The sequence below is a fragment of the Prinia subflava genome, chromosome 4, assembly GCF_021018805.1.
Source record: "Prinia subflava isolate CZ2003 ecotype Zambia chromosome 4, Cam_Psub_1.2, whole genome shotgun sequence".
In the NCBI taxonomy this organism is placed as follows: domain Eukaryota; kingdom Metazoa; phylum Chordata; class Aves; order Passeriformes; family Cisticolidae; genus Prinia; species Prinia subflava.
In genome coordinates, this window is record NC_086250.1 from 55,094 (window position 1) to 78,973 (window position 23,880).

Genomic DNA, 23,880 nt, shown 5'->3' on the forward strand with positions numbered 1-23,880 from the left:
GGAGCTGGGCAGGGGGCGGTCTGTGCGGACAGGGCGCGGGGCGGCCCTTCCGTCGCGTCACGGGAAGGGGCGGGGGCGGCCCCGGGGCCCGGTTCGAAGCGGGGCGGGATGGAGAGCGGCGGAATGGAGAGAGGGGCGGCTGCGGGCCCTGCGCCGGTCCGGTTCCCGTTCCCCTACACTCCGTACCGCATCCAGGAGCAGTTCATGGAGGCGCTGTACGACGCGCTGGAGGCCGGCCGGGTTGGCATCTTCGAGAGCCCCACGGGCACGGTGAGGCGGCGGGGCCAAGCCGCGGCTGTGGCCGAGCGGGGCCGCGGCGGTGGCGGCAGCGCTCCTCACCTTGTTGGCTCTCCGTGACAGGGAAAATCGCTGAGTCTCATCTGTGGGGCCCTGTCGTGGCTCCGGGACTGGGAGGAGAAGCGGCGGCAGGAGGAGGGGCGGCTGCTGGCGCTCGGACCCGGTGGGCAGGATGGGCTGACCCCGCAGCAGGCACAGCCTGACAGCGCGGACACGGCCGGGCAGCCGGACTGGGTCACGGCCTTCGTGCAGAAGAAAGAGGAGCGGGACATGGTGGACAGGCTGAAGGTGGAGAAGCGCTCGTGTGTAGAGGACGGGGTGATAACGCGGAAAGGATCGGGAGGGCTGACAGCACATAGTCACAGAATGGCTGAGGCTGGAAGGGACCCCTGGGGGTCACCTAGAACAGCCTCTCTACTCGAGTAGAGTCCCTAGAGCGCGGTACTCAGTGTCCAGGCGGCTTTTTTTAGCATCTCCCGGCAAGGGAACGGTACCAGCTCTCTGGGCAAACTGTTCCTCTATCCTGGATGATGAGTGGAAAACACGTGACGCAAATTTGGTGGTGGCGTGTCTTTGCCTGCAGGTTGCCTAAGACAGGAAACTATATTGCTTTGAGCAGAGTAACACGCAGTAGGTGAGCAGTCCGGGAGAACGGCACTCTGTACTGGCAGTTTTGTTTCCGTTAGTCTTTCCTGTGCGCGGAGCATAAGTAGTGATACCAAGGGTTGAGGACTAAATACACTTCATCCTGCCTACACTCTCCCTTTTTTGCAGGAAGAGCAGATTAGAAGGAAAAAGCGAGAAGATCATCTTGAGAAAATTCGGTACAATGTGTGTTTAAAATACGCAGCAAAGAGGAAGGTGAGTTATTCCACAAAGATCAGAACTTTCTATTTTGGTTACCTTCAGTAATGTCTATTAGTTCAGCAGGCCTTTTGCAGAGAAGGTCCTTTATGTTTCCCCTTCATAACTGTCCGTGTGAAAAAAGTCTTTGGTTGTTGGTAACAGCTGCCTTCTGTGGGACTGAACAACTTCAGTCTTCTGTGGCGGACTGTGCTGTCTTCTGACCTGTCCATGCCATAAAGCAGCCCCTGTGCTACTCTCTTTTTATATGGGAAATACTGTGCCTTTATGTTCCTTCCAGAGATGTGAGGAGGATGAGGCAAAGCGCCTTCTTCAGCTCAGCAAGGAGGCTCTTTCAGAGGGAGCTGGGGAGGGTGCTCTAGACCAGCTGGATCACAATGAGGAGGAGCTGATTCTTGCCGAGTATGAGAGCGATGACGAAAAGAAAGTGGTATCTGGGTAAGGACAAGGGACTGATGGGATTCCATGCTAAGGAAACATCTTCTGTTTAATTTTTGTCTTGCCCCGATAAAAGAAGTTGTGCAGATTTTATTAAAAAGTATTTTTCACCTTTTCGAACAGTGTAAGGAGGTGGTTGTTCTGGGGTTTTATTTAATTGGTTGTTTGGGGGGATTTTTTTTTTTTTTAAACTTTTGTTAGACTGATCTGAGTGACTTCAAGTGTTTTCTTAGGAAGTGCGTCTTAAAATGTGTGGTGGTGTCCTGCCTTTATCCATGCCCAGCTTCCCAAAGAGTGCCTCTGGATGCTGAGTGAATGACTCGAGATCAAGTTCCTTGTGTTAGAAAAGCAGAATAGAACTCAGGACACCAGAGGAAGCTCTCAGTTATGCAGATTAGCACTGGGATCTTTTGATATTCTAAAGGCAGAGATCTTCACATTTCTGAAGACCAGAACTTTGGCATGAAAACCTCATGCAGATTTTTGTCTCATGCATTTGCTTTATGCAGAAAGCCAGAAGCCATGCTTCAGCACAAAAAGTCAAACACATTTAAATTACAAATGCACTAATTACTGTCTAGATCCATCTGTCTTAAAAACTGAAGAACACTAGGCTACTTTTTTTATATGTAGTTAGTTTATCAAACATTAAACTGCTGTTGCCTTTGAGGAGCTCTATGGCAGCTGAATGCTTTCCTGAAGCCTTTCTTTATGCAAGATCTGGAGAGTGGTAAATTGCTTCTAATAGTAAAGCTTCACAAAAATAAATAAATAAATAAGCTCACAAAAGAAAAGTATAGCACTGATTATCTTATGCCTGAGGCTTAGAGGCCCCTGAATCAAAAGAAAAAAAAACATACTTGAACTTGGAAAAAAGGCACAGCTCAGGGGAGATTTTTCCTTTAAAGAGAAAGGTTTGACACACATTGTTCTTAAAAAAGTTAGTTTTCCTTTTACCACCTGAGAAGTTCTGAGGCTCGTTTTGAGATGACTTAATCATCTCTCTTGAGACCTCAGTCTTGTTGTGGAGCATCATTTGATTCTTCTTGGCAGTGGTCTGCTGAAACTGTTTGAGCCTTCTCTTTCCTTAGGCTGGAAGAGGATGATGATTTAGAAGAGGAGCATGTGACTAAGGTGAGATGAGGAAATTAAATAGTGCCACTTCATAGAATAGTGTAGGAGTGAGCAGAATTACGGCTTCCTTGCACCTTTCCAACAGAAAGTACAGAAGAATTTTGGAACTGGCTTCCAAAACCTGCCAGGTTTGTTGATTAAGACAGCTAGTTCTGCTGTGCTCATCTTCTTCTGGCCTGCCTGAGCAGCTTGCTGTGCTAGCACTGCCTAGTTTTTGCTGTGGCTTGCTGTAAAAGCATACAGCAATACATAGTTTTTTATTACTCTCCCATGGTGAGTTTTGTAGAGAACTTGGAAAATTAAATGGAAGCAAAGGCAAATGCAGAGGAGAAAAGAAAGACGGGGCTTTTGGCCTCATCAGTTTTAAGGTGAACTCGAACATGTGCCTTCCCTTGTGCTTTTGAATGCTTGAGCAAGGTGAACCTTGTTGAAGTGCTTGGCTGCTTCCTTACAGGATTGGTCGTAGGTAGGGACTGGCTTCCGTGTTCTTGTCTTCCCTTTGTTCTTCCTCACTGCAGATCTACTACTGCAGCCGCACTCACTCCCAGCTGTCCCAGTTTGTGCGTGAGGTGCAGAAAAGCCCTTTTGGCAAAGACACGCGTCTGGTCACCTTGGGATCCAGGCAGGTACGTGGCGGTGTTCTCAAGGGACCCAGAACATATTGCCAGGAGCTGTGTGGGTCCACAGAAGTCACCTTGGGGACTGGCTGAGTCTCCTGCTGAAAAACTAAAGTAGCCATGGGTCACAACACAGATCTGTGTGATGTACATTTTTCTGTGAACTCTGTTTTGGTCATATACTCTTTGATGTAAAAAAAAGAATATGCTTTACCTTTCCTAATATGGAGTATTACAGATGTCTGAGTCACTGAGAAGGGACTCATCATAGTAGACTAGTACTTCTGGCAGCATATTTTAGAAGCTGTTGTGTAGCTGTGAGCCTTCTTTTTCTCATTTTTTTCTCCTAAGTTTCTATGGGTTTTGTAGCAGTTAGTATGTACAATGTCTGACTGATAGACTTCTCTTTTTTGGAATCAGGCCTGAGATTGCTTTAAAGAAAATCTTCTGTTTTACAGCAGAGGGTGCTCATGGGGGCACTCAGCTGTGAATTGACTCCCTTCCTCTTCCTCTTTTTGCACGTGCCAGAATCTGTGTGTGAATGAGGAGGTGCGACGCCTGGGTGCTCTCCAGCTCATCAATGACCGCTGCATGGAGATGCAAAAGAACAAACATGGTAGGAATGCTCCCAGCCTGGGGAAGCAATAAAAAAGGTGTCATGAGAGCATGGAGACAGTGGGCACTGCCAGTCAGTTCTAGCTAGAGTAGTAGGAACTTGGACATGCCAGGTTGGAGGAACAGGAATCCTTGGTGCTTTTCCAGATCTCCTGGCTATGCTTGAGATCAGGATGAATTTTATGCATGTCTTAAGCTGGTCAGAACTTCTGGTCAAGACGGAAAGATACTTGTGTTGGTTAACTCAGTACTAGAAATGTTGGAAGATGTCACATGCTAAATCTAACTAGAAAGAGGAGTGTCCACCATGGAGATGGAAATGTTACTGCTGAATAATTTTAAACTAAGTGATATGTCAGGAATACAAAGGACAAAGCTTGCTTTGAAATCCATGAGGTTATGCAAAGTGGTTGTTCTAGGCTGTTGTGTGTGTTGGTAATAGCTTTCTTTTGATTTCTGCTGTTAGAAAAGAGGAGCGATGAGGAGAATGAGGGGAAGAAGAGACGTGTGAGTCGCACCGTGTGCCCATTTTATTCCTATGAGCAAATGCAGCTTCTCCGTGATGAGGTTTTAGTGGAAGTGAAGGATATTGAGCAATTGGTGTCCTTGGGAAGGGAGACCAAAGCCTGCCCGTATTATGGGAGTCGATTTGCCATCCCTGCTGCCCAGGTAAGGTTTTAGTAAGTAAGGTAAGGTAAGTAAGTTTAGTAAGGTACCAGTTTTAGTGGCATTAATGCCAGGCACTCTAAGAATGAACTGATGGCCTGCTCCCTCTAGTACTGTTACTTAGATTGGGGAAGTCTGTAAACAGGTTGTGTTTCTCTCAGCTGTAGTTCTGCTCAGAAAGCAAAGGAAAATGAGAATTCCCATCAGAAGTTCATAAGGATGCTGTATGTCTCAGCATTTTGAAATACTTGAACAGTTCAGCAAATGTGAGGCAATACTGACACACAAGTGTACTCTTAGCTCTTACACCACTCTTCTTCCTTGCTGGATTCTCTCTGAAGACATGCTTTCAGTGCTGCAAAGGAGCTTAGGAGCTGTGGAAGGTAACTTGAGCCCATATGCAATTTTAGCATGATCATTTCTCTTCATCTTCCATCCCAGTGCCCCTCGCAAGCATGCGCTCCTGGTTTTGTTCCTACCTTTCCCATAATAAGAATAAGTCACTTGGCTGAATTCTGCAAGGCCCTCTGCTCTGGGAGGTTAATGAGTGGTTGTAGAATGCTTTAAGTTTGTAAGGATGAAAGCTGGAATCAGGGCAGTGTGTGCTTCTCCTGTAGCTGGTGGTGCTGCCCTATCAGATGCTTTTGCATGAGCCTACCAGGAATGCTGCTGGGATCAAGCTGAAGGACCAGGTTGTGATCATTGACGAGGCCCACAACCTCATAGACACCATCACCTGTATCCATAGTGCCGAGGTCAGTGGCTCTCAGGTGAGTCACATCCTGGCCTGCTAATGGAGAGGGAAGTCGTCTTCAAAAATGCCTTTTCTTCTCTCCTTTGTAACAACAGCTTCTGCTTTCTGTTTGTGTAGCTGTGCTGTGCCCACTCCCAGCTGTTGCAGTACATGGAGCGATACAGGTGAGGATCTTGGGGGAAAACAGCTCAGCAGAGGTAAGGTCTGTGGATGCCTTGGCTTGCCTTGTGCCTGCAGGGTCTTTCTTGCTTTACCCCAGTGGAAAGTTACTGCATTGAGAGTTCTGCAGATGAAAAGACACTTGCTTCATTATCCCTGTCTAGAATCCGTCTAAATCACACTCCTGGAGCTGGCATTAAGCAGTGAGAAGGGGATGCCCTGAGGATTCTGTTTTCCCCTTATACGCTCAGGTCCTTTCTCAATATTTTCCTCTAATCACTTACACTTTGTGATGCAGAGTTTCAAAAGATTCAGTCTTTCACATCTCTCCCTTAGTCTTTCATGTGCTGACTGGCATTATGGTAGAAACAGGAAGCTCTGAGGAGGAGGAAGCTGTATGTAGGTTTTGGCTCTGCATCTTGCCATCCCTGCAGTGGCTGATTGTTGTGTTCAATGCTAATAACTCTGACTTTTTGGAGCATTATTAGCAACAGGGTCTTTCAGGCATCACTGCCACTGTAATAAACCAACTATAATTAATGTGCAAGGAGAAGTGCAATGGTAGAACAGTGGGGGAAGCATGGGTAAGTGCTTTGGGATGACCTTGGGCAGGATATCCAGAAGACTGTGCTCTGTCACAAACAGGGAGAGTGAACTTGAGAAGAAATCTTAGTTCCTGTCTCTCCAAAATGAGGAACAGTTCAGGTATTTGTTTCTGCAGCTCAGCTGCTTCAGTTAGTCCCTGAAGAGGTTTTAGGGCCTAAAGAGGTCTCATTTTTCATAGGAAACATTTGAAGGCAAAGAACTTGATGTACATTAAGCAGATCCTATATTTACTGGAGAAGTTTGTGGCCATGCTGGGAGGTAAGCAAACCTCTTGTGTCTCCAGGGATACTGATAAACTCTGAGCTAGTTAGTGCTTCCTCAGGACACTGTCCGCCTTCCTCCTCTGCAGAGATGGCAGGGAAATGTTGTTCATGTACAGGTTCAGATGCCAGTAGTTTTATTTCTGAGGCTGGTTTGTATGTGAGGAAGTTGACTGGTGTCTGCTTGAACCCTTCTCTTTGTTTCACTAGCTGAGGAGTAGTAGCAGATGACATTGTAATTGGTATGGGCAGTTTCCTTCTCTTTCTGTGTGGTTTTGAGATACGGTTGGTGTGGGGATGATGTGAGATGTTAAGTGAGGAATACAACAGATGTATAACAGATGTATAACAGTGTAGCACAAGAACTGCATGAAATAAATCTCTAGGTCATCTGGTAGCAAGGCCCCTGTGTGTGTCAGCATGCATCTGCAGAGTGAATCTTTCTTGAATGGTGTCTTTCCTTTGTGAGAAAATACTACTTTGCTTTGTTTTTCAGTCCACAGGAATTTGCAGGGCTCCTTTTCTCCAATGATCTGTTTGCTAGATCTTAGTGTGTCTTGAGGAGGGCATGTCCTAAGTTCATATAGAACTTCATCCATGCCAGGGGAAATGCAGCCCTTTGGGGCAGGGGCTGCAAAAGTGAGATGTGAGATGGGGTGTTAAACACTAGGACACAGAATGCAGTGAGTGGTAGCAATTAATCCTGTTCTGGCTGTTGGGCTCTGGGCATGTTGGTCTCCTTAGGTTTCTCCCCTCCTCCCAGTTGCCTGTCAGCCTCTATGCTTCCCAGCTCCCTGCTCCTGCATTGAGGAGGGGTGAGGGATGTGTTGCAGTCCCTTTGCTGTGTCTTTGCAGCACAATGACTACATAGTGTGTGGGCATTTCTGATCACCCACCCTACCTGTTGCTTCCTGCCACAGAAGGAATGTAGGTGGTGTTCCTTAGGATGCAGCAGCACATTTGTTCTACAGTGTAGGGCTACTCTACAGGGCAAATTAAAACTGAGTGGGGAGCTGGTGTTTTGTCTGTATAGCTATGTTTTGCAGATGTGCAGTTACTTCTTGGGTTTTTTGTGCACTGTACCTATCAAGCTCAGTCTTTAGTTTCCTGCTTAATTTTGAGATAGATTCAAGCCTTCCTTGAATTGGTTTCATGCTTTACAGGTAATGTGAACCAGAATCCTGGATGTCAGGCAGTTTCCCAAACAGGTGAGACTGAAGTGAACTGCTGGAGCTATTAGTCAGGGACATGGGTGTGGGCAGTAAGGGGTGCGGGCCCAGCAGGAGATAATAATTTCTTTTCTCCTTTTCCCTCTTTTCTTTCAGGGACAGTACTAAAATCCATCAACGACTTTCTATTTCAGAGCCAGACTGACAACATCAACCTCTTCAAGGTAATGCAAATGTCTCTTAGGGCACAGGTGGTGGTGACTTGAGATTATTTGGCATGTGTATGAGAGCTGGAAGTAGAGACAAAGCCCACATGGCAGAATCTGCTTTCTAGCTGTCTGTAGGCAAAGCTATACTGTAAGGGCTGTGGATGCAGAAATTTTGCTACTCCAGTAACCTAACTACCCCCTTGAACCTCCAAACACAGCACCTTAACACTGTGTGTTTCCAGTCCGGAATGCCATTGTAATAAACTGTTGTCTGGCTGGTAGCACCCACGAAGAGCTGTGCACCTCTCCCCAAATGTACAGCAAGTGACAGCCTTGCTGGACAGAGATCAAGGACAGCAGGACGGGAGAAGGGGTGCTGAATGCCAGTTCATTTTCCTGTCTTCCGCCAACAGGTTCAGCGGTACTGTGAGAAGAGCCTCATCAGCAGGAAGGTACTTGCCCTGTGGTTTCATGGTCAGCAGTGTTCCAATGCTGTTTCACACCTGGAGTTTGAGATGGAAGATGCAGCAGCTTGGTGGGAGCTTGTCTTCTCCATGCTGTTATGCAAACAAAATGGTGTATAAAAAGAACTATATGGGCAGATTAACTTTTGCTTGTCCAGAAGAGAAACATACAATGTGGTTTACCACGGTATCCCAATTCTGTGCTGCTTGGCCTCAAATCTGCCAGCCAAGTAGGCTGCATTGCACTGGAAGAACAGACATCAGACACTTGTTTTGCTTTTGATTCAGTGGGTGGGAGAAGGTAATGGGAGCTGATACATTCTGATCAGGCTGGTTTGTGAACACCTGCTAAGGAACTTAATCTGTGGTAGGCAGGCAAACCTGCCTTTATTTTCTCTGATTCTTGCTGTTGGTAGTCTTACTCTTTCTGGCTTCTGCTTGGCAGCTTTTTGGGTTTGTGGAGCGTTATGGGGGCCCTGCCTCAGCTGTAAAGACCAACAAGGAGAACCAGAGGCTGGCTGGTTTGCAGAACTTTCTCCTGACCCTTCAGCAGGGATCTGATAAGGAGGGTGAGTTCAGGCATCCTCTCCTTGTACATCTGTGAGCAGAGTGAGGATGTGGAACCTGCATCTTGCTGCATGAGGAAAGAGGGGAGGCAGATTTGCAGAATGAGAGACTGAAGAAGGTGTCCTGCCTGGGTGTTTTTTAACAGGTCTCACTAGCTGACCTAGGCAACTGTACATTGGATTAGTGAGGTCCCTTTCAAGTTTAATAATGTAATTCCATGTTCCCACCACATGCATGCACTCAAGCTTTGTACTTTCGTGATCTGCTGGCTCTGGGAGCTGAGCTACTGTCTGTAATAGCTCTGCTTAGTGGTGCCATCCACAAAAACCAGATCTTTCTTTTACTTTTTTTTTATTTAGCAATGAGACAGAATTTGGGTTTTCCCTTGTAATGGATCTTTGTTCTCTGCCTGCTTATGTAGGCCAAGTATTCTGTTCCTGTCGAGCATGTTTTGTGCCTGTCTTTCGAAGTGTGGCCAAAGTTGCCTGCCTCTCCTTTCCTTTTTGGGCCAGCAGGTGCCCCCCAGAACCCTCCCATGGAGGCTGAGCACGACCAACTCCGAACTGCCTCTCCACTGATGCAGATTGAGGGATTTCTCTCGGCCCTCACAAATGCAAACCAAGATGGCAGAGTCATTCTCAACAGGCAAGGTACTGGAAAGGGTGAGCTGGGGAGAGGTGGCAGGAGTCAATCACAAGCAGGGTACTTCACTGGCACTAAGGGAGGAGACATAAGCGTCTGTGGGGAACCTGCAGCAACATTTGTGCCATCTGTGATGTAGGCTGGCAGGCTTGGTCTGTCTGAGGATGCTTATGACCCCCAGGGAATTTTTGACCAAGGGCATTGGGGCCAGGGTTTGCAGAGGTCTGCTTCCACTTTGGATGTCAATTTTTGTCCTGCAATTTACTGCGCCTGTTGTACAGCTCCAGGGTGATTAGGAAGCAGAAGGTAACTTCCAGGTTGGCACTACCTGCTGCTGCCTCTGTCAGTGTTGCACAGAAAGTCTTTGCTTTGAGAGGTGGGGACCTGCCAGAATGCCCAGGTCAAGAGGGAGAATCTCTCATATCCCTGAGTACGTGTCACAGCTAGCTCCTGAATGCTGTTCTCTCTTCCCAGGCACAGTTGGTCAGAGCAGCCTCAAATTTCTCTTGCTGAATCCAGCTGTCCACTTTGCCAAGGTTGTGGAAGAATGCCGTGCTGTCATAATTGCTGGAGGCACCATGCAGCCGGTGAGGGAATAAGGATGCTGGGGTCTCAGGAGGTCGGTGGTGCTATCTCCAAGCTGGAGTGGAAAGAGAGCAGCCAGGCTGAGCTTGTGGTAGGTTAGAGTTAGCACGGGGAGCAGTTGGAGGACCTCGTGATGCCACTGTCGCTTTGCAGGGCCAGGGATCCCACAGGGACCACGCCACGGGGGTGTTTGCGGGAAAGTCAGTGCCGCTGTCTGCGGGCAGAGGGCGCTGCCGCTCCCCTGTTGGGTCCGGCTGGGGCTGCCCTTGGTGCTGGTGTTGCCTGTGTTGAGTTTTTTGGGACACTGGTATTTTACTTGTCTTTGATTTGTGGATCTTAGGTGGCTGATTTCCGAGAGGAGCTGCTGTGCTGTGCTGGTGTGGACCCTGCCCGTATCGTGGAGTTCTCCTGTGGTGCGTGTGCAGGGCTGGCAGGGAGGGCTCAGCAGCTGCACGGGCTGCAGTTTGCTTTTAGCACTATTCTGTCAGCACTCAAAGCAACGTGGCATCTTTTCTAAAAATCAGGGTAGCAAAGGGGGTGTGAGTTCCCTTTCACTCTGAGCTTCCCCTGTGGCCCTGACTGGTATTTGCAGGCAGTGTGCCATGCCTTCTTCCCAGGGGCTGGGGGGATGGAAATTGGTGCAGCTGAGTGACTTAGGCACTTTGGCTTGGCCAAGCAAACGTCTGCCTCTGTCACTTGAATGCAATTAGAGTTCTTCAGCTCATGGGGTTTGTGCCAGCAGTAGTGATGTTGACTCTCAGTACTTGTTTTTTTTCCAGGACATGTGATTCCTCCAGAAAATATTTTACCCATCATCCTCTGCAGTGGTCCTTCCAACCAGCAGCTGGAGTTCACTTACCAGACCAGAGACCTGCCTCAGATGGTCAGTTTGTCTTTGTTCCCATCCTTGGGATCTCTTTATTGCTTCACATGGTTATATGTCAGAGCAGGGTACACTCTCTGTTTAAGCGATGGGCTGAGCAAAAGCCTTGGCAAGGGAAATCCCAAACCACAGGAGCAGCTGCAGGTGTTTTGGCACCTTTTCCTTCTTCCTGTGGCAGACCAGTTAAGCACCCAAGGCCAAACACTAGGTCTGCCCTGCCCCTGCTGAATCTCAACCACATGTGCTAACCAGCTCTCAACATCTGTGCTATTGGGACAGCTTCCATCCACTGAGGCAAACCCTCTTTTCTTGAATGACCATGGCTCTAGAGCCCTGGCCTGGGCTAGGGAAGAAGGCCAAGCAGCGAAGAGCTTTTTAGTGATGCCCAGCTCCCCATGGGAGTTCTCACAGACCTGGCCTAAGTCTCACATTTTTTCCTCCCCTAAGGAAGGTGTGGTCCTGGGATTGAACAGAGTTGGAGCAGCATTAGCTGGGGTTCCTGTCAGCTGCAATATGCTCTAATCTCTCTTGCAGATGGATGAGACAGGTCGAATCCTTTGCAACCTGTGCAATGTGATCCCGGGAGGTGTGGTGTGCTTCTTCCCCTCCTATGAATACGAGAAGCAGGTGTATGGACACTGGGAGAAGACAGGGCTGCTCTCCCGCCTGGCAGCCAAGAAGAAGGTGACTGTGCAGCCAGGGCAGTTGGTATTTTCCATGGAGGTGTCAAAAACCAAACAACTCCATATGCATTCCAGGCCTCTCTCCGAGTTGTTCCCATAAGTCTGCACAGCAGAGCAGAATGGATGTTTATCCAGCTAATCCCTCCAGTAACGAATAAATGACACTTCCCGGGTGGCTGAGCACTGAGCTGCGATCTAAATGAGATTGATTGCAGCTATACATTCTTGAAGTGCATGGTCTGTGTAGTGGCCGTGGGGGCATACAGTCTGTGCTTTCCATAGCCAGCAGGCTTGTTCTCTTGTGGCTGGGGGAGCTGTTCAGGTTGAGCTCCTACAGGGAATTTGTTTCTCCAAGGCTCATCTGTGTGTGTCTTGAGCACAGACCAGCACAGCCAAGGGCTAGGCAGAGTGAGACAACACTGTAGTTCGTAAGACAAATGGCATTTTGCTATCTGCTGTAAGCAGAGATGAGAACTGAAAGACTAATAGTGGTGACTCCTGTTGAAGGAGCAATGAGAAACATTAAATAGGGATATCACTGCAAGTATATGATCTTTGCAATGACTCTCACAGGTAATTGAAAGCTGGATTAGAAGTCAGGCAGTTCAGGCTGCGGTGCAGGGATCTTGGATCGTGTGCCAGGGGAAAGAAAAATTACATACACCCTGGTTGTGACTTCTGTTTTTTACCAAAAGCTAAACAACTTACCACAGTCTCAGACATTTCACAGCCTTCATGATTCTTGGCATTCTGGTGCACGGGGCAGCCTTTAGGTTTTTTGGGTGGAAGCACCGTGCTTCATTTTCTCTGTGTTTGTAGTTACCACTCTGAGTGCCTTTCAGGTATGTCCTGTCAGGGTCTCAGTGCTCTCTCTGGTTCCTCCAAGGCTTTTGGGCGACACACAATTTGTTCCAAATCTCAACTCCAGTTCTTGTTTGGCCTCTGCAGTCTCCAGCAAATACGCATTAGCAAGGCAATTGGGTATAACTGCAGTAAGTGTGACTTCCAGCTGCCCACACACAAGATCAAATCTTAGCAGGGGCCGGTTCAAGGCTTCCCTGAGGTTACTGTGGTGAGATCACACTGAGATTATATATAAGTTACACAGGGAAAGTTAATTTAAATCAGAGGCTTAAATAGCTACTTTTCAGTAAGTTGCTTTTGGCTTATATTTGTAATTGCCACTTATTTTTCTACTGAAAGACTGATTTTTGACTGGTAAAATTTGATATTACTTCTTGCTAACCAAAGGAAAACACATTCTGTAGGTTCTTCACTGTTACAGAGAAGACAGGTGTTAGACCTCTTGTTTAATAGGAAAATTACTTGTGTTTTAGGCCAAGGTACAGGACCTATAAAAATACAGCTTAATTAACTGCAGAGGTTTTCAGTAACTAATTAAGTGTGCTAGAATAACATAAAGAAATATTACTTTATTTATGCTTTGCATGTAAAGTTAATTTATTCACTGGGCAAGGGAAGCCACTGCTTGGAATTAATTGATGATTCAAATTGATTGGTCCTGTCCCTGTCCTCCAAGATCTTGCAGCTGTAGAGTCTCCTGACCCCAGAGAGTCTTGATTCATAGGTGCAAGAGGTGCACATTGCTTTTCTGCCTCTCAGCTCATTTTAACTTTTTGCAGTATTGGACAAGTCTGTCAAAGCTGAAAGGGAACGTTGGAGGGGCACAAGCGGCTGCTGCTCCCTTCAGAGCCCAGAAAAGAGTTGTAGTGCATTTTCAGGGTGGAGGGAAGGTACTGGTTAAGTTAGTTTTTCAGGCAATTTTCCCTTCCATGACCTCAGTTACATATGCTGTTTAATGGCATGGGGGTAAAATGATTTGCTTTCTTTAAACTGTTTGCTTCCTATTGCTGTAACTGATGAACTGTGCCTGACAGATCTTTCAGGAGCCTAAGAAAGCCAACCAGGTGGAGCAGGTGCTGGTGGAATATGCCAAGTGCATAAAGGTAAGCTGAGTAGGCAGGCTGGTGGGAGGGTGGCAGCCCAGGCGCTAAGAGAAAGCTGCAAAGGAGAGCACTTTTAATAAGGAGAGAGGGCTCTAGCCTAGGTGTGGGAGGGTTTCTGAAGCACAGATATCTTTCTGCCCTGGTTTAAGTTGCTGGTCCCTCTCCTGCAGCGCTGCAGCCAGACAGGAGGACAGATGACAGGGGCCCTGCTGCTTTCTGTAGTTGGAGGCAAAATGAGTGAAGGGATAAATTTCTCCGATGACCTGGGAAGGTAAGGTGACTGCTCCTTGGAGAGCCAGCTCTGGCTTGTGGTGTAGCGCCTCCAGGCACGATGGGCACATAAGTACTTGCACAGATAGAAAATCCTGGGGAACATGTGTCTTAGCTGATGCTTAATGCAACAGGAGGGTCTGCTGGATGGTGTAAAACCCACCTGTCCAGGCCACTCTTCCCGGGAATAATGCAGTTAGGCTTGCTGTGCTAGATAATCCCTTGTTCCCTTGTTCCCTTGTTCTGGCACCCTGAATCCCTCTGCAGTTCTGTTCAGCACAGGCTTGTCAGACTGCTGTGCTTCATTGCTGCCTTTGGTTTGCAGGGCTGGCTGTCTTTCAGGGGTGCAGTGACCTCTAATTTATCAGTCTACTGGCAAAGTGCTCTAGGATGAAACATTAGGAATAATGCAGTCCTCCCTTGCAGGTGTGTGATTATGGTGGGAATGCCTTACCCCAACATTAGATCTCCAGAACTCCAGGAAAAAATGACTTGGCTTGACAAAACAATGGTAAGAGCCACTTGCACCTCTGTCTCTTTTAACTCTGCATTATAGTACTAACTTCCCAGCACACGAGTCCCAGAGCTGCCTTCAGAGGTTTTATTTTCTTTGAGCTTGCCCTCATCTCCCAGACGGTGTGGTACTGAGAGCACAGCCTTCTCCAAGGTGCTCCTGAACAGGTGGCCCTAAACACCGGGAGGAAGTTTGCTGGAGGGAAATGCCACTAGGACTTGCTGGCAACTCTTGAGTTCCAGGGGAGCAAGGACCTTCGACCCAGAGGGGGTGGCAGGATGGTAGAGGCTGCTTGTCAGGATCATTTGTCCCTTCTCATTGCTCACTGGAGGTGCTGTTCCTGTGGACAAGATTTCTGCCTTCAAGGGGACCTTGGGTTGGCTTTTTGTGAGTGCTCAACAGAGTTTTCTGACTGCAGCCTTTCTTCTGTATCTCCTTACTTTCAGCTTATGGTCTGCCTGGCCACCCGCTCACCCTGCAGGGGTAAAAGTATTTACCTCACTTTGTCATTAAGACTCCCCAATTTGATTTACATCTGTCTTGTACTCAGACTTGCCTATTTCTTCTTTCCAGCCCAGAGCTGCTGGCCACGCACCAAGCAGAGTGCTGATTGAAAACCTGTGCATGAAGGCAGTAAACCAGTCAATAGGTAATTCATCTTTCCTTAGACAGGCTGGGGGATACAAAATACACTGAAGGAGGAGGGTAGAAAAAAAGGATGAATTACAGATGATGGGAATGTGATCATTCTTATCTGGGAACAACAATTGACTGGGCCATTCTTTGTTTTTATCCTCTGTACAGGCAGAGCCATTCGCCATCAGAAGGACTTCGCAAGCGTCCTGCTCCTGGACCACAGGTATGCACGTCCTGCCATCTTTAACAAACTGCCCCAGTGGATCAGGGAGAGGACTCAGGTGAAACCTGCCTTTGGATCAGCGTTTGCTGAGTTAAGAAAGGTCAGAACTCATCTATCTTATGTCCTGCTACCAACACCGTTACCCATTGTCCTCATCTGGACCTTTTTCAAGCCCTCCCTTTAAAGCAAGGCCAAGGACAAACTGCCTGGTTTTGTGTGTTCCCAGTTTCATCGAGGCAGGTTGGATGCTTTGTGACGTGGACCAGAGAACAGATGATATTCGTCAGTGTGACTAACACCTCTGAAGACTAGGTAAAGTAACACAAGTTGCTGCTTTTCTGTACCGTGGACTTCGTAAAATCTCTGCCTTCTGCCTCCTTTGTGGATGTTTGCTGTTCGGTATCTGAGTGTTATGATGGTGAGACAGCCTTCAGCACCACAGCCAGGAGAGAAACTGGCTGTAGGTCTGAGGCAGGTGAAGAGAGTAGGAGCAGGCACCTACTTGTTTACAGTTGTTAAGGTTTTATTTAAATTGATTAAATACTTTCAATAAAAACACTCAAGTATGGCGAGTATTATTTAAGTACACTTAAGTATGGGGAGTAATTATTTTGACTTGAACACACAGGGTTTTTCCCATCAACCACCAAGTGTAGGAGGCCTGACTGACCAGTGCCATCACTGAGCTTTTCATCGTAATTGTAAACTAGCAGGCCACTAAATTATGTCATATGTTGAAATAACACAGAGTGGTAATGGAGCAGCTGTGGGTAACATTTCTTCTCGCCCTCTTTCTACCTTGCTTCAAGCAACCAATAGATTGAAGCAGTTCATTCTTTCAAGGGTAATAAAGATATGGCTGCAATACAGCACTTCTTTGATAATGCTTAAGCACAGGATTGCTCTGCTTTTTTAAACCCCTAAGCTTCTGAATTCAAAGTAACTTTTAACTTTCCTGGGGTTCTTTCCAGGGTTATGGGTCAGTGCTGGAGAGCAGCAATAACACCAGGCCACATAATCCCTCAGCTGTTCCTACCTACTTCTGTCATCCTGAGCAAGTCTTGTCCCAGGAGCTTTGTTTGCTTCTTTTCCAGTTTCAGCAGCTGGATGCTACCTCTCCAGGCTCTTCACAAGAAGTATGTACTTATAGCACAGAGCTGTTACCCACTCTGTGTATGTTAATTAGCCGCACAGGGAAAGAAACAGCTGCCTCTGAGAAACTTCCATTGTGAGTCACCTGCCCCTTAAGTAGGTCCAAACCCCATGGTCTGCACAAGCTCTGCCTTCAGGGAGGGGAGCATCTGCTTTTAGCAGCTGGTGCCCTCCAGCCTGTGGCTGCTGATGCTGGGCTGTAAGGCTGGACACCTGGGCTTTCCCTTGGTACAATCTTAATTGATGATACTTCCCACTTTTACCAAAGTGTAGGCAGTAAGGACCTGCTTCCTTCAACTTCATGGAAATTTTTCAGACAGCAACAGTTTCACACTAGTACTCAATGGATGCCATCTATGACTCCCAGTCATCCTCATCCTCCTCACCTACGGGCTGCTGTGGGGGTGGGAGGGGTGGTATCGAGTCCGACATACGAGCAAAGGCACCAGCAGGACTGCCAGGAGCATCGCTGTTCCCAGAGGCTCCTGGTCCTTTCCCTGAAATACCTGTGACGGAAGGAAATCACCAGTGAGTGACACCTGGGGGCTAGAGACCAAAGAGATTCAGCAAATGAGAGGGGGAAAGCCATGCTCTCACCACCAAGGTAACTAGAACGGCCAACACGTTTAATGCTGCCACAGACTTGTGACAAGGTCTTGTTTAACTACAGCTCCCCCTGAGCAAGTCCCTGCTGTCGTGCTGAGGTGTGACCTTCAATCTAAATGCCCTAGGAACATTGCCATGGCCTCAGGGCATCTCAAGTGCCCATACAGGTAGTGGGCCCAGCTGCTCTAGCACTGGATTAAAAAAAGAGTCTGCTGTCCCTTCTTCACAGGTAGCTTTCATGGTTCATCCTCTGGAACATACAAACCCCTCTAGTACCTCCAGCTGGACCTGAGGTGGAGATTCCTCTGCTCATTCCCTGTAAAGGCACTCCTAACTATACTGTGGTACACTGCCCAGGAAAATATCTGGTCCTGTTTCCAAAGCTGTGGCTGACACAATGCAGGAGCCAGGGAGTGCTCTCCCTCTTTCCTAGGGGAAAGGAGCAGCCCACATTGCAGGACAGTACCTTTGCGCCTCAGCACCAGCTTGTTGAAGAGGTCTGACATCAAATCTCCACCTTGTCCCGTAGCTCTCACTGAAACAGAGCAGAACTAGTCAGCGAAGAAAGATTAGTCTGAGCCAAGCACTATGGCAAAAGCATTTCCCTGCAATACTGCCTTCGGAGTAAAGAAAAAAACTCCAAACCTCTAATTTTGTTTGACACCCCAAAGCTACAGTCCATTTTCAGGTCAGGTAAACACTCTAGGCACAGCAGGGTTAATGGCATCTTCTAGGGAAAACCAAGAGTGGAATTAATTCAGGGGCTGGGCATTTGCAGTCTCATTCTGCCAGAGCAGCTCCATCAATCCCCTCCCCAGCTACCTCATCCAAGATGCCTAAACAGGTTCAGCCCTGTCCCACCTGGCTCCCAGGGTTTAATTTGTGTGTCTGGTCCTGAGCACCACATGTGAAACTTCTCCACAAGCCCTGAGAGAGATGCCCTTTGGGCCAGTGGGGTTCAGCAAGTTCACATAGCTCTGCCTGAGTGGTGAACACCTGAGACCTGTATGAGCCTGTGAAGAGAGACAATTCCTTTCTGCTCTGTAAGTTCACTGTGCTCCTGACTTGCCCACCTGCCCCCAGACCCACACCTCCCCCAGCTGGGCAAGGAAAAGCAGTTCTGCCGAAGAGCCCAGCACCTTGTTCTTGTTCCTTCTGCTTCTTTTTCTCCAGCTTCCTCTCCTTGACACTGCGAAGGTTGGCCTTCCCAATGCCCCCGGCCTGGCGGATGGACTCCAGGAGACTGGCACGCCCAGTAGAGGGGTTCACCACTTCCTTTGGGGCTCCTTGGACTGAAGCTGCAGGGACAGGAATGACAGACAGCAGCCATGGGTCAGTGCACCAGCCAAATTCCCATGGGAAGGGCTACTCCAATACCTTGACAGCGTCTCTTCCCACTGCAGCTCTCCCCCTCTGGTGGAAGCCTGGGAAGGTACAGGCTGGTGCAGCTGTGGAGGAGCCCAGCCCTTACCTGCAGGCACGGTGCTGCTGCTCTCCTCACTCACTGTCTGAGCCGGTTCCGAGGGTGCTGCAGGCTGGGGCAGGGGTGGTGGAGGAGGCACCACAGTTGGCACAACAGGAGGCGGTGGGGGAGGCGGAGGGGGAGGAGGTGGCAATAGCTCAGCATCTTGAAGATCTGAAATATGAAAGAAGTTGTATCCAAAGAGTCCCAAAGGATGGCACATTGAGTTTCAGCTCAGAGCTTCACATACCTCAGCAGCAACAGATCAGAGTCCTCAGCACCTGCAGCAGAGCACTCCTAGCCAGTGCACCACTTAACAGCAGGCAGGGCCAAGGCAAGAGTCTGAGATTTCCTCCCCAGCTGCATCCCACTTGCACAAGGGCATCCTATCAGACAGACACTCACCAAGTCCTTCCACACTGCGCTCCCTCCTCCCTAGCCATGCAGAGAGAGGGGGAAGGAGGTAAAGGGGCTGCAGTCACGCCAGAACTTGAGCAGGTTTCACTCAGGCCTAAGCCAGAGGTGCAACATCCATCATCAACCCAACATTCATCTTAAAATTTCTACCAAGGGACTTTCTGCCTCATCTCCACTTTCTAGCAATCCCTGCCTTCCTCCTTCATAGGATCCTGGGATAAGGGATTGAAAATACCTGGTTGCAAAGGCTCCACTGACTCGGTGTTGAAAGTGGGCAGCTCTGGAATAGCACTGCTGGGGGCAGAGGGTGCAATGCCAGGGCCCAGGTCAGCACTGTACATGAGATCTGCAGCAATGCCAGGCAGGTCTGGCAGGTAGGAGGGCACATCAATCTCAGGGACCTGGCCCAGATCTGGCACGTAGAAGTAATTTTCAGCGACCTAAGAAACCCAAACCAACAAGGTAAGGCAGTGACTATGTGCTTGCTGCAAACAGGGGCACTGCGGAGAACAATGCGGGTAGCAGTCAGCAATCTGGGCTGGTGTATCTTGGTACATCAGCTACCCCTACACCTCTGTGCTCAGAAGCTACCTCCTGCAGACCAGGCTTGGGAAAGGTAGACTGCACGAGGAGAAAGTGCAGGACTCTTCTTAGTTTCGTAGCAGCAATTGAATCCTGAAGGGTTCATGCACTAACTGCTACAGCCTAAATAAACCAGTCCCTTCTTCTCCAGAAGAGGACAGTGTCTGAACCACTTCAAAGATTAAAATGCAGAAGCACAACCCACTAGTTACAGGGGTTTGCTTTTGTGTTTAACACACAATCAACAGAGTAGTGGTGCACTGTGAATGTGCACTGTGAATGAAGAGTTTGTTCACTATATATATACATTATATCCTCCAGTCCATGATGAGCAAATGATTCTCAGGCTCCTTTTCCCAGCCCCAAATGACACTCCAGCAAAGCCAGGACAGCCCAGGTATAGCCTCTATAAGCTGTCAGGTACCAGTCACATGTTGGTGTGCTGCCTGCCCCATGTGCACACCAAGCAGAGCCCTTTGCTCAGTCTGGCTGGCCCTTCTGTTTGCATCAGCAGGCACCCCTTCCCAGCAGGAATGACGGGGATCACACTTCACCCCAGGGACCTTCTAGCAGTGGCACCTCACTCACAGAGTCCACATGAGGTTCGGGAGTTTGCACAACGGAGCTGATCAAGTGATATATCCTCCAAACCCCCCTACAGCCCCGAGGTCAAGCAGCAAGGTGAGTCGATATCCCATTACTCTCATCACTCAACAAAGGCTTTAGCAGAGAACAAGCCTGCCAAATGTGAGGCTTTTGTCTCACCCATCAAGCTCACATCAGGACCTCAAACACAAAACCAGGCAGGGCCTTCTGATAACCGAGGTACTCTGCAGCCCTGTAGGAGGCTCTTGTCCTGCTTTCTCACCACCCTAGAAGCCCTTTCTTTTCAGAGAGCTGAGTACAACCCTCCCAAGTGTAAGCACCTGCATCTCACCTGTTGATCCAGCTGTCCCCTTTTGGTGATGGAGAGAGGTGCATCAAAGAGCTTCTCTTCTGTCTCTGTTTCCAGAGCCACATGGGTCTTGGTCACTGCTCCAGCCAGAGGATCCAGGAACACATACTTCTTGTACCTATGGGCAGGGAACAAGTATTTTAGTGATGCTGCCTTAATAGCCAAGGCCAGAAGAAACAGTGTACACAAGAGGGCCTTGGAGGTGGAGACCTGACTTCACTCACAAAGATGGAACATGTTAGGCCTTCCAGGTTCCTACTTTTAGCTCAATTTTCCTGCATTTCCCCTCCGTAACCAGGAGGCAAGCAGCTTCCTACCCTACCAGTGCAGCCTCCAGTCTAATTCTAAAGCAAAGCCCCACTGTAGTGCCACCATGACCAAGCTCTCCCCTTTCCACCACCTGGCCTGAAACCATCCTAAGTCTGCAGCAGGACACCAATGACTTGTCACTCAAAGTCCAGTCACTCCAGTCAAAAAGGAGAAATGATCCATGGCTCAGGAGAAGAAAGAGAAGGTCCAGCAGCTGAAAGCTCAAGAAGAGCTTAAAGTAGCTCTTCAATAAGAACAGAAGGAAGAACCATGATGCAAAGCCCAGTGGGAAAGGAAACTGCAGGGAGGGAGGTGGTGGAGACATTAAAGCAGCAAAAGCAGTAAAGTAATGCTGTGAGGAACTGTCAGGAGAAGAAGCAGTACCTAGGCTGGCACATAGGGCAGAGAAGGGCAGGAGTGACAACGTATCTTAAGGCTGCAGAGGAATTACAGAGGAACAAAAGGAAGAACTAAGCAAAAGAAAGTGCAGAATTGGGTTGAATCAGGTGAGTAGAGGATCAGGTGCAGACCAAATAACTGCTTCCACCCAAGGCAAAGAGCGGGGAAGGCAAGCTTCTCAGCTGGAAGCCAGCAGAGTCCTATGCTGTCCTATCAAGAGCCCAGTAGGTAACATCCCCAGGAAAACAAGCAGTCACTGCTACCCCTGGGGAAGGGAAAGCTTCTCTGAGGACAAACAGGGGCAGGTGAGCAGTACAACACTGCTCCAGCTCTCACAGGTTCTCAGTGGTATTGAAGAGTAGCAGGGAGCTGAGGGAGCTGATGTTCCTGGGAAGGCTGCCAAGGCCTTCTTCTGCATCATCCTCCTGGTGAATTTTGGTGCTCACGCACACAGGGAAATACTTGAGCTTTTCCTGCAAGAAGACAGATAAAAGGTGGTAAGACACTAGAACCACAGCTGCTGAGGCAGCTCTCCCCAGCCACCACAACCCACACTGCTGAATGCACTGTATGGTCTGGGAACTCTACTGCTCCCTCTCTACCTCCCTTTGAGCTAGGAAGCACAAGGACAACATTGCAACCCCATGCTCGTGACAACTGTCAGCAGCTCAGACTCAGGGAAAGTGCTTTTGGTGCCGTGGATGGGTGATACTGAACATGTGTTACTGTGGCAAGGATCCACCAGAATAAAACCACCACTCCCGCTCTATAGTCAGAGGTTGGGATCAAGCACCACAGCCTAAAAGGCTTTTGTTACAGTGTCCAATTACATTTTCAGGCAGGCAGAGTTTCCCACAAGTCTCTATTACCTCCCCTCTTTTGCTTCCGCTTGATGTTTTAAGAGCTGTGATTGCACTGGTGGGGTATGCAGGGAAGGCAAAGGAAAAAGAGGTCAGGAAAGAACAGATCTCTGCACTAGGCAAGAGATCAGGCAGAAAGGAGTGTGCAGGGTGGAACGTGTGCCAGATGGTTTTGCAAAGCCTGAGGGATTTGCAGGAGTTTTCAACTCTAATGAACTGAAATCTTCTCTCTCTTGGTTCTAAAACTTCATGCATAATATATAGAGATCCCTTTCAAAAAGGACTTATTACATCTGAACAGCCTGACTTTTATAGAGCACAGGAATTGCCATCCCACATCAGACCAGTGTTTCAGCTGGCGTGACAGTGCCTGCTGCCACATGCTCAGGGGGATGAAGCTTAGCCCCCACAGCACTCTGTTCTGTAGGGAGGAAAGGCATCAGTTCCCGAACAGAGACAGTTCAGGATGAACAAACCTCCACCTCATACCCCTCCGCAAACCCCTTGTCAGCCTCTTCACAACTCTTCACTGTTCTTCACACTTAAGGCAAGCAGCAGCTACAAGGCAGTAAGTCTTCATACCAGGAGAAAGCAGAGCACTTTGCCAGGTTAAATAACTGGCCACACCTCTGGTTTTCTTCTGCCACCAGAGGATGACCACTCCAAACACTGTCCACAGCATCCTACTGCCTCACTACTTCCAGCATCCCTGCACCACCCCATTCTCTGAGTCCCTCTTCCCTCCTTGTACTTGTATGGGAGAAATGGAGACCACTCGTGGTTCAGCTTTAAGACCACATCTCAGTGACACAAGAAGTTCCTGCTGATTGAAATTTCAGTTTTGAGTCTGGTAGCCAGAAATCCAAGGAAATGGCTTAGTCACAGTTCAGTTAATCTGCTAAGAGTTTATATGATGCTCTGAGACTATAAAATGCTATAAGAAAGGACCTGTAAAGTTTTGATTCAATTCAGGTTCCAACTTGTGAAAAATGCATTGAAATTAACACCTTGAAATTAACACCTATTTTTTATAGAAGCAGATAGGCAAAAATATAGAAATTCTTATTTAGAGATTGTAGAAGCAGAGACTCAAAAATAAAAGTTCTTTTGATCATTAATATTCATTTCCCAATGTTTAATTTTTTAAGCATGAGGGAGTACTGACTTTTTTTTCAGGAACTGTTCAGACACACTTAGCCCTCAAGTCATTTACTTTTTTTTTTTATTTTTTATTTCTCTCTTTGTAGATTTCAGTTAGCACTGGAAGATTATGCATCACTTTAAGGGTGTAGTGAGAAAGCAACCATTACCTACATTTACTTACAAACCTCATCTAAGGCAGTTAGAAAAGCACTAAGCATGAGTATTCCAAAACGTGAAATATAATCCTTTTAATTTAAATGTCATCAAAGTGCTAGTCTTACTCAAATACCTAGATCTGTTCTGAAATTTGGAAAAACCGCACACTGTCAAAAACATCTGCAACTGTGAATTCCACAAGTTAAGATGCCATTTAAAAATGAGTTTTCGTACAGGAACATTAAGCTCTTAAGCCAAAGTTTGGCAACCTTGACATACTGAAGTCATAGTGGGGTGCTTGAATGCTCAAACACGCCATCCTGGGGTCTAGCTCCAGGCAGCATCATATCCCCAAGGACACTGCACTTTCAGGCACTTTTCTTCCTTGGAACCTACAGTTAAAAATATATAAAGTCACTCTGGTTCTTCAGTTTAACCAAACACACACTATTACAAAGGGAATTGGTGTGACATACCAGAAATCGCACTCCCCCCACACCAGTGGAGTGCTGAGGCCATGTGGGAAAGCACTTCAAGACGAGCAAGTGACAAAAACCTGGTTTAGCCTCCACATGCCTATGGTAGGCTCTGGGAGAGGCAGAATGGGCTCTGGGGGA

General features: G+C 48.0%; 2 protein-coding genes across 10 annotated transcripts in view; one reads left to right on the forward strand and one right to left on the reverse strand.

Moving 5' to 3' along the window:
* The first annotated feature begins 47 nt into the window (after positions 1–47).
* Positions 48–15,780, forward strand: DDX11 (DEAD/H-box helicase 11). Of its 5 annotated transcripts, none has more exons than XM_063395025.1 (26): positions 48–270; positions 361–585; positions 1,072–1,158; positions 1,442–1,599; positions 2,691–2,733; positions 3,252–3,359; positions 3,879–3,966; positions 4,432–4,634; positions 5,249–5,401; positions 5,503–5,549; positions 6,329–6,408; positions 7,574–7,618; positions 7,736–7,803; positions 8,202–8,240; positions 8,698–8,821; positions 9,332–9,469; positions 9,936–10,048; positions 10,387–10,459; positions 10,826–10,929; positions 11,464–11,613; positions 13,511–13,579; positions 13,750–13,850; positions 14,276–14,360; positions 14,810–14,846; positions 14,937–15,012; positions 15,168–15,306. In XM_063395025.1, exons 1-25 carry the CDS (start codon positions 109–111, stop codon positions 14,975–14,977), a joined length of 2,541 nt encoding a protein of 846 aa, XP_063251095.1. In that variant the 5' UTR covers positions 48–108; the 3' UTR covers positions 14,978–15,012; positions 15,168–15,306. The 5 variants fall into 5 exon arrangements, 3 of the variants coding, with proteins under 3 accessions (XP_063251095.1, XP_063251093.1, XP_063251094.1); XM_063395023.1 differs by lacking the exon at positions 14,810–14,846 and adding an exon at positions 15,449–15,780 and having other exon boundaries at positions 49–270; positions 15,168–15,322; XM_063395024.1 differs by lacking the exon at positions 14,810–14,846 and adding an exon at positions 15,449–15,780 and having other exon boundaries at positions 49–270; positions 9,335–9,469; positions 15,168–15,322.
* The window catches only part of WASHC1 (WASH complex subunit 1), a 38,317-nt gene continuing 30,172 nt past the window's right edge, over positions 15,736–23,880 (reverse strand). For 2 of the 5 annotated variants that reach the window (XM_063395029.1, XM_063395030.1), the window contains exons 5-11: positions 21,441–21,577; positions 20,379–20,514; positions 19,095–19,299; positions 18,452–18,616; positions 18,120–18,278; positions 17,447–17,515; positions 15,740–16,880 (exon numbers count right to left, since the gene is read on the reverse strand). In XM_063395029.1, coding sequence (XP_063251099.1) covers positions 16,729–16,880; positions 17,447–17,515; positions 18,120–18,278; positions 18,452–18,616; positions 19,095–19,299; positions 20,379–20,514; positions 21,441–21,577 — 1,023 coding nt within the window. In that variant the 3' untranslated portion in view covers positions 15,740–16,728. Of the gene's footprint in view, positions 16,881–17,446; positions 17,516–18,119; positions 18,279–18,451; positions 18,617–19,094; positions 19,300–20,378; positions 20,515–21,440; positions 21,578–23,880 lie in introns of all 5 variants that reach the window. The other 3 variants (XM_063395027.1, XM_063395031.1, XM_063395028.1) reach the window with 3 other exon arrangements.

Excerpts from the sequence above, each read along its gene's own strand:
- DDX11 (XM_063395023.1), top strand. The coding sequence starts at position 109 with ATGGAGAGCGGCGGAATGGAGAGAGGGGCGGCTGCGGGCCCTGCGCCG. Across the intron at positions 1,600-2,690 it reads GAAAAGAAAGTGGTATCTGG|GCTGGAAGAGGATGATGATT; the intron begins GTAAGGACAAGG and ends CTCTTTCCTTAG. Across the intron at positions 3,967-4,431 it reads GATGCAAAAGAACAAACATG|AAAAGAGGAGCGATGAGGAG; the intron begins GTAGGAATGCTC and ends TTCTGCTGTTAG.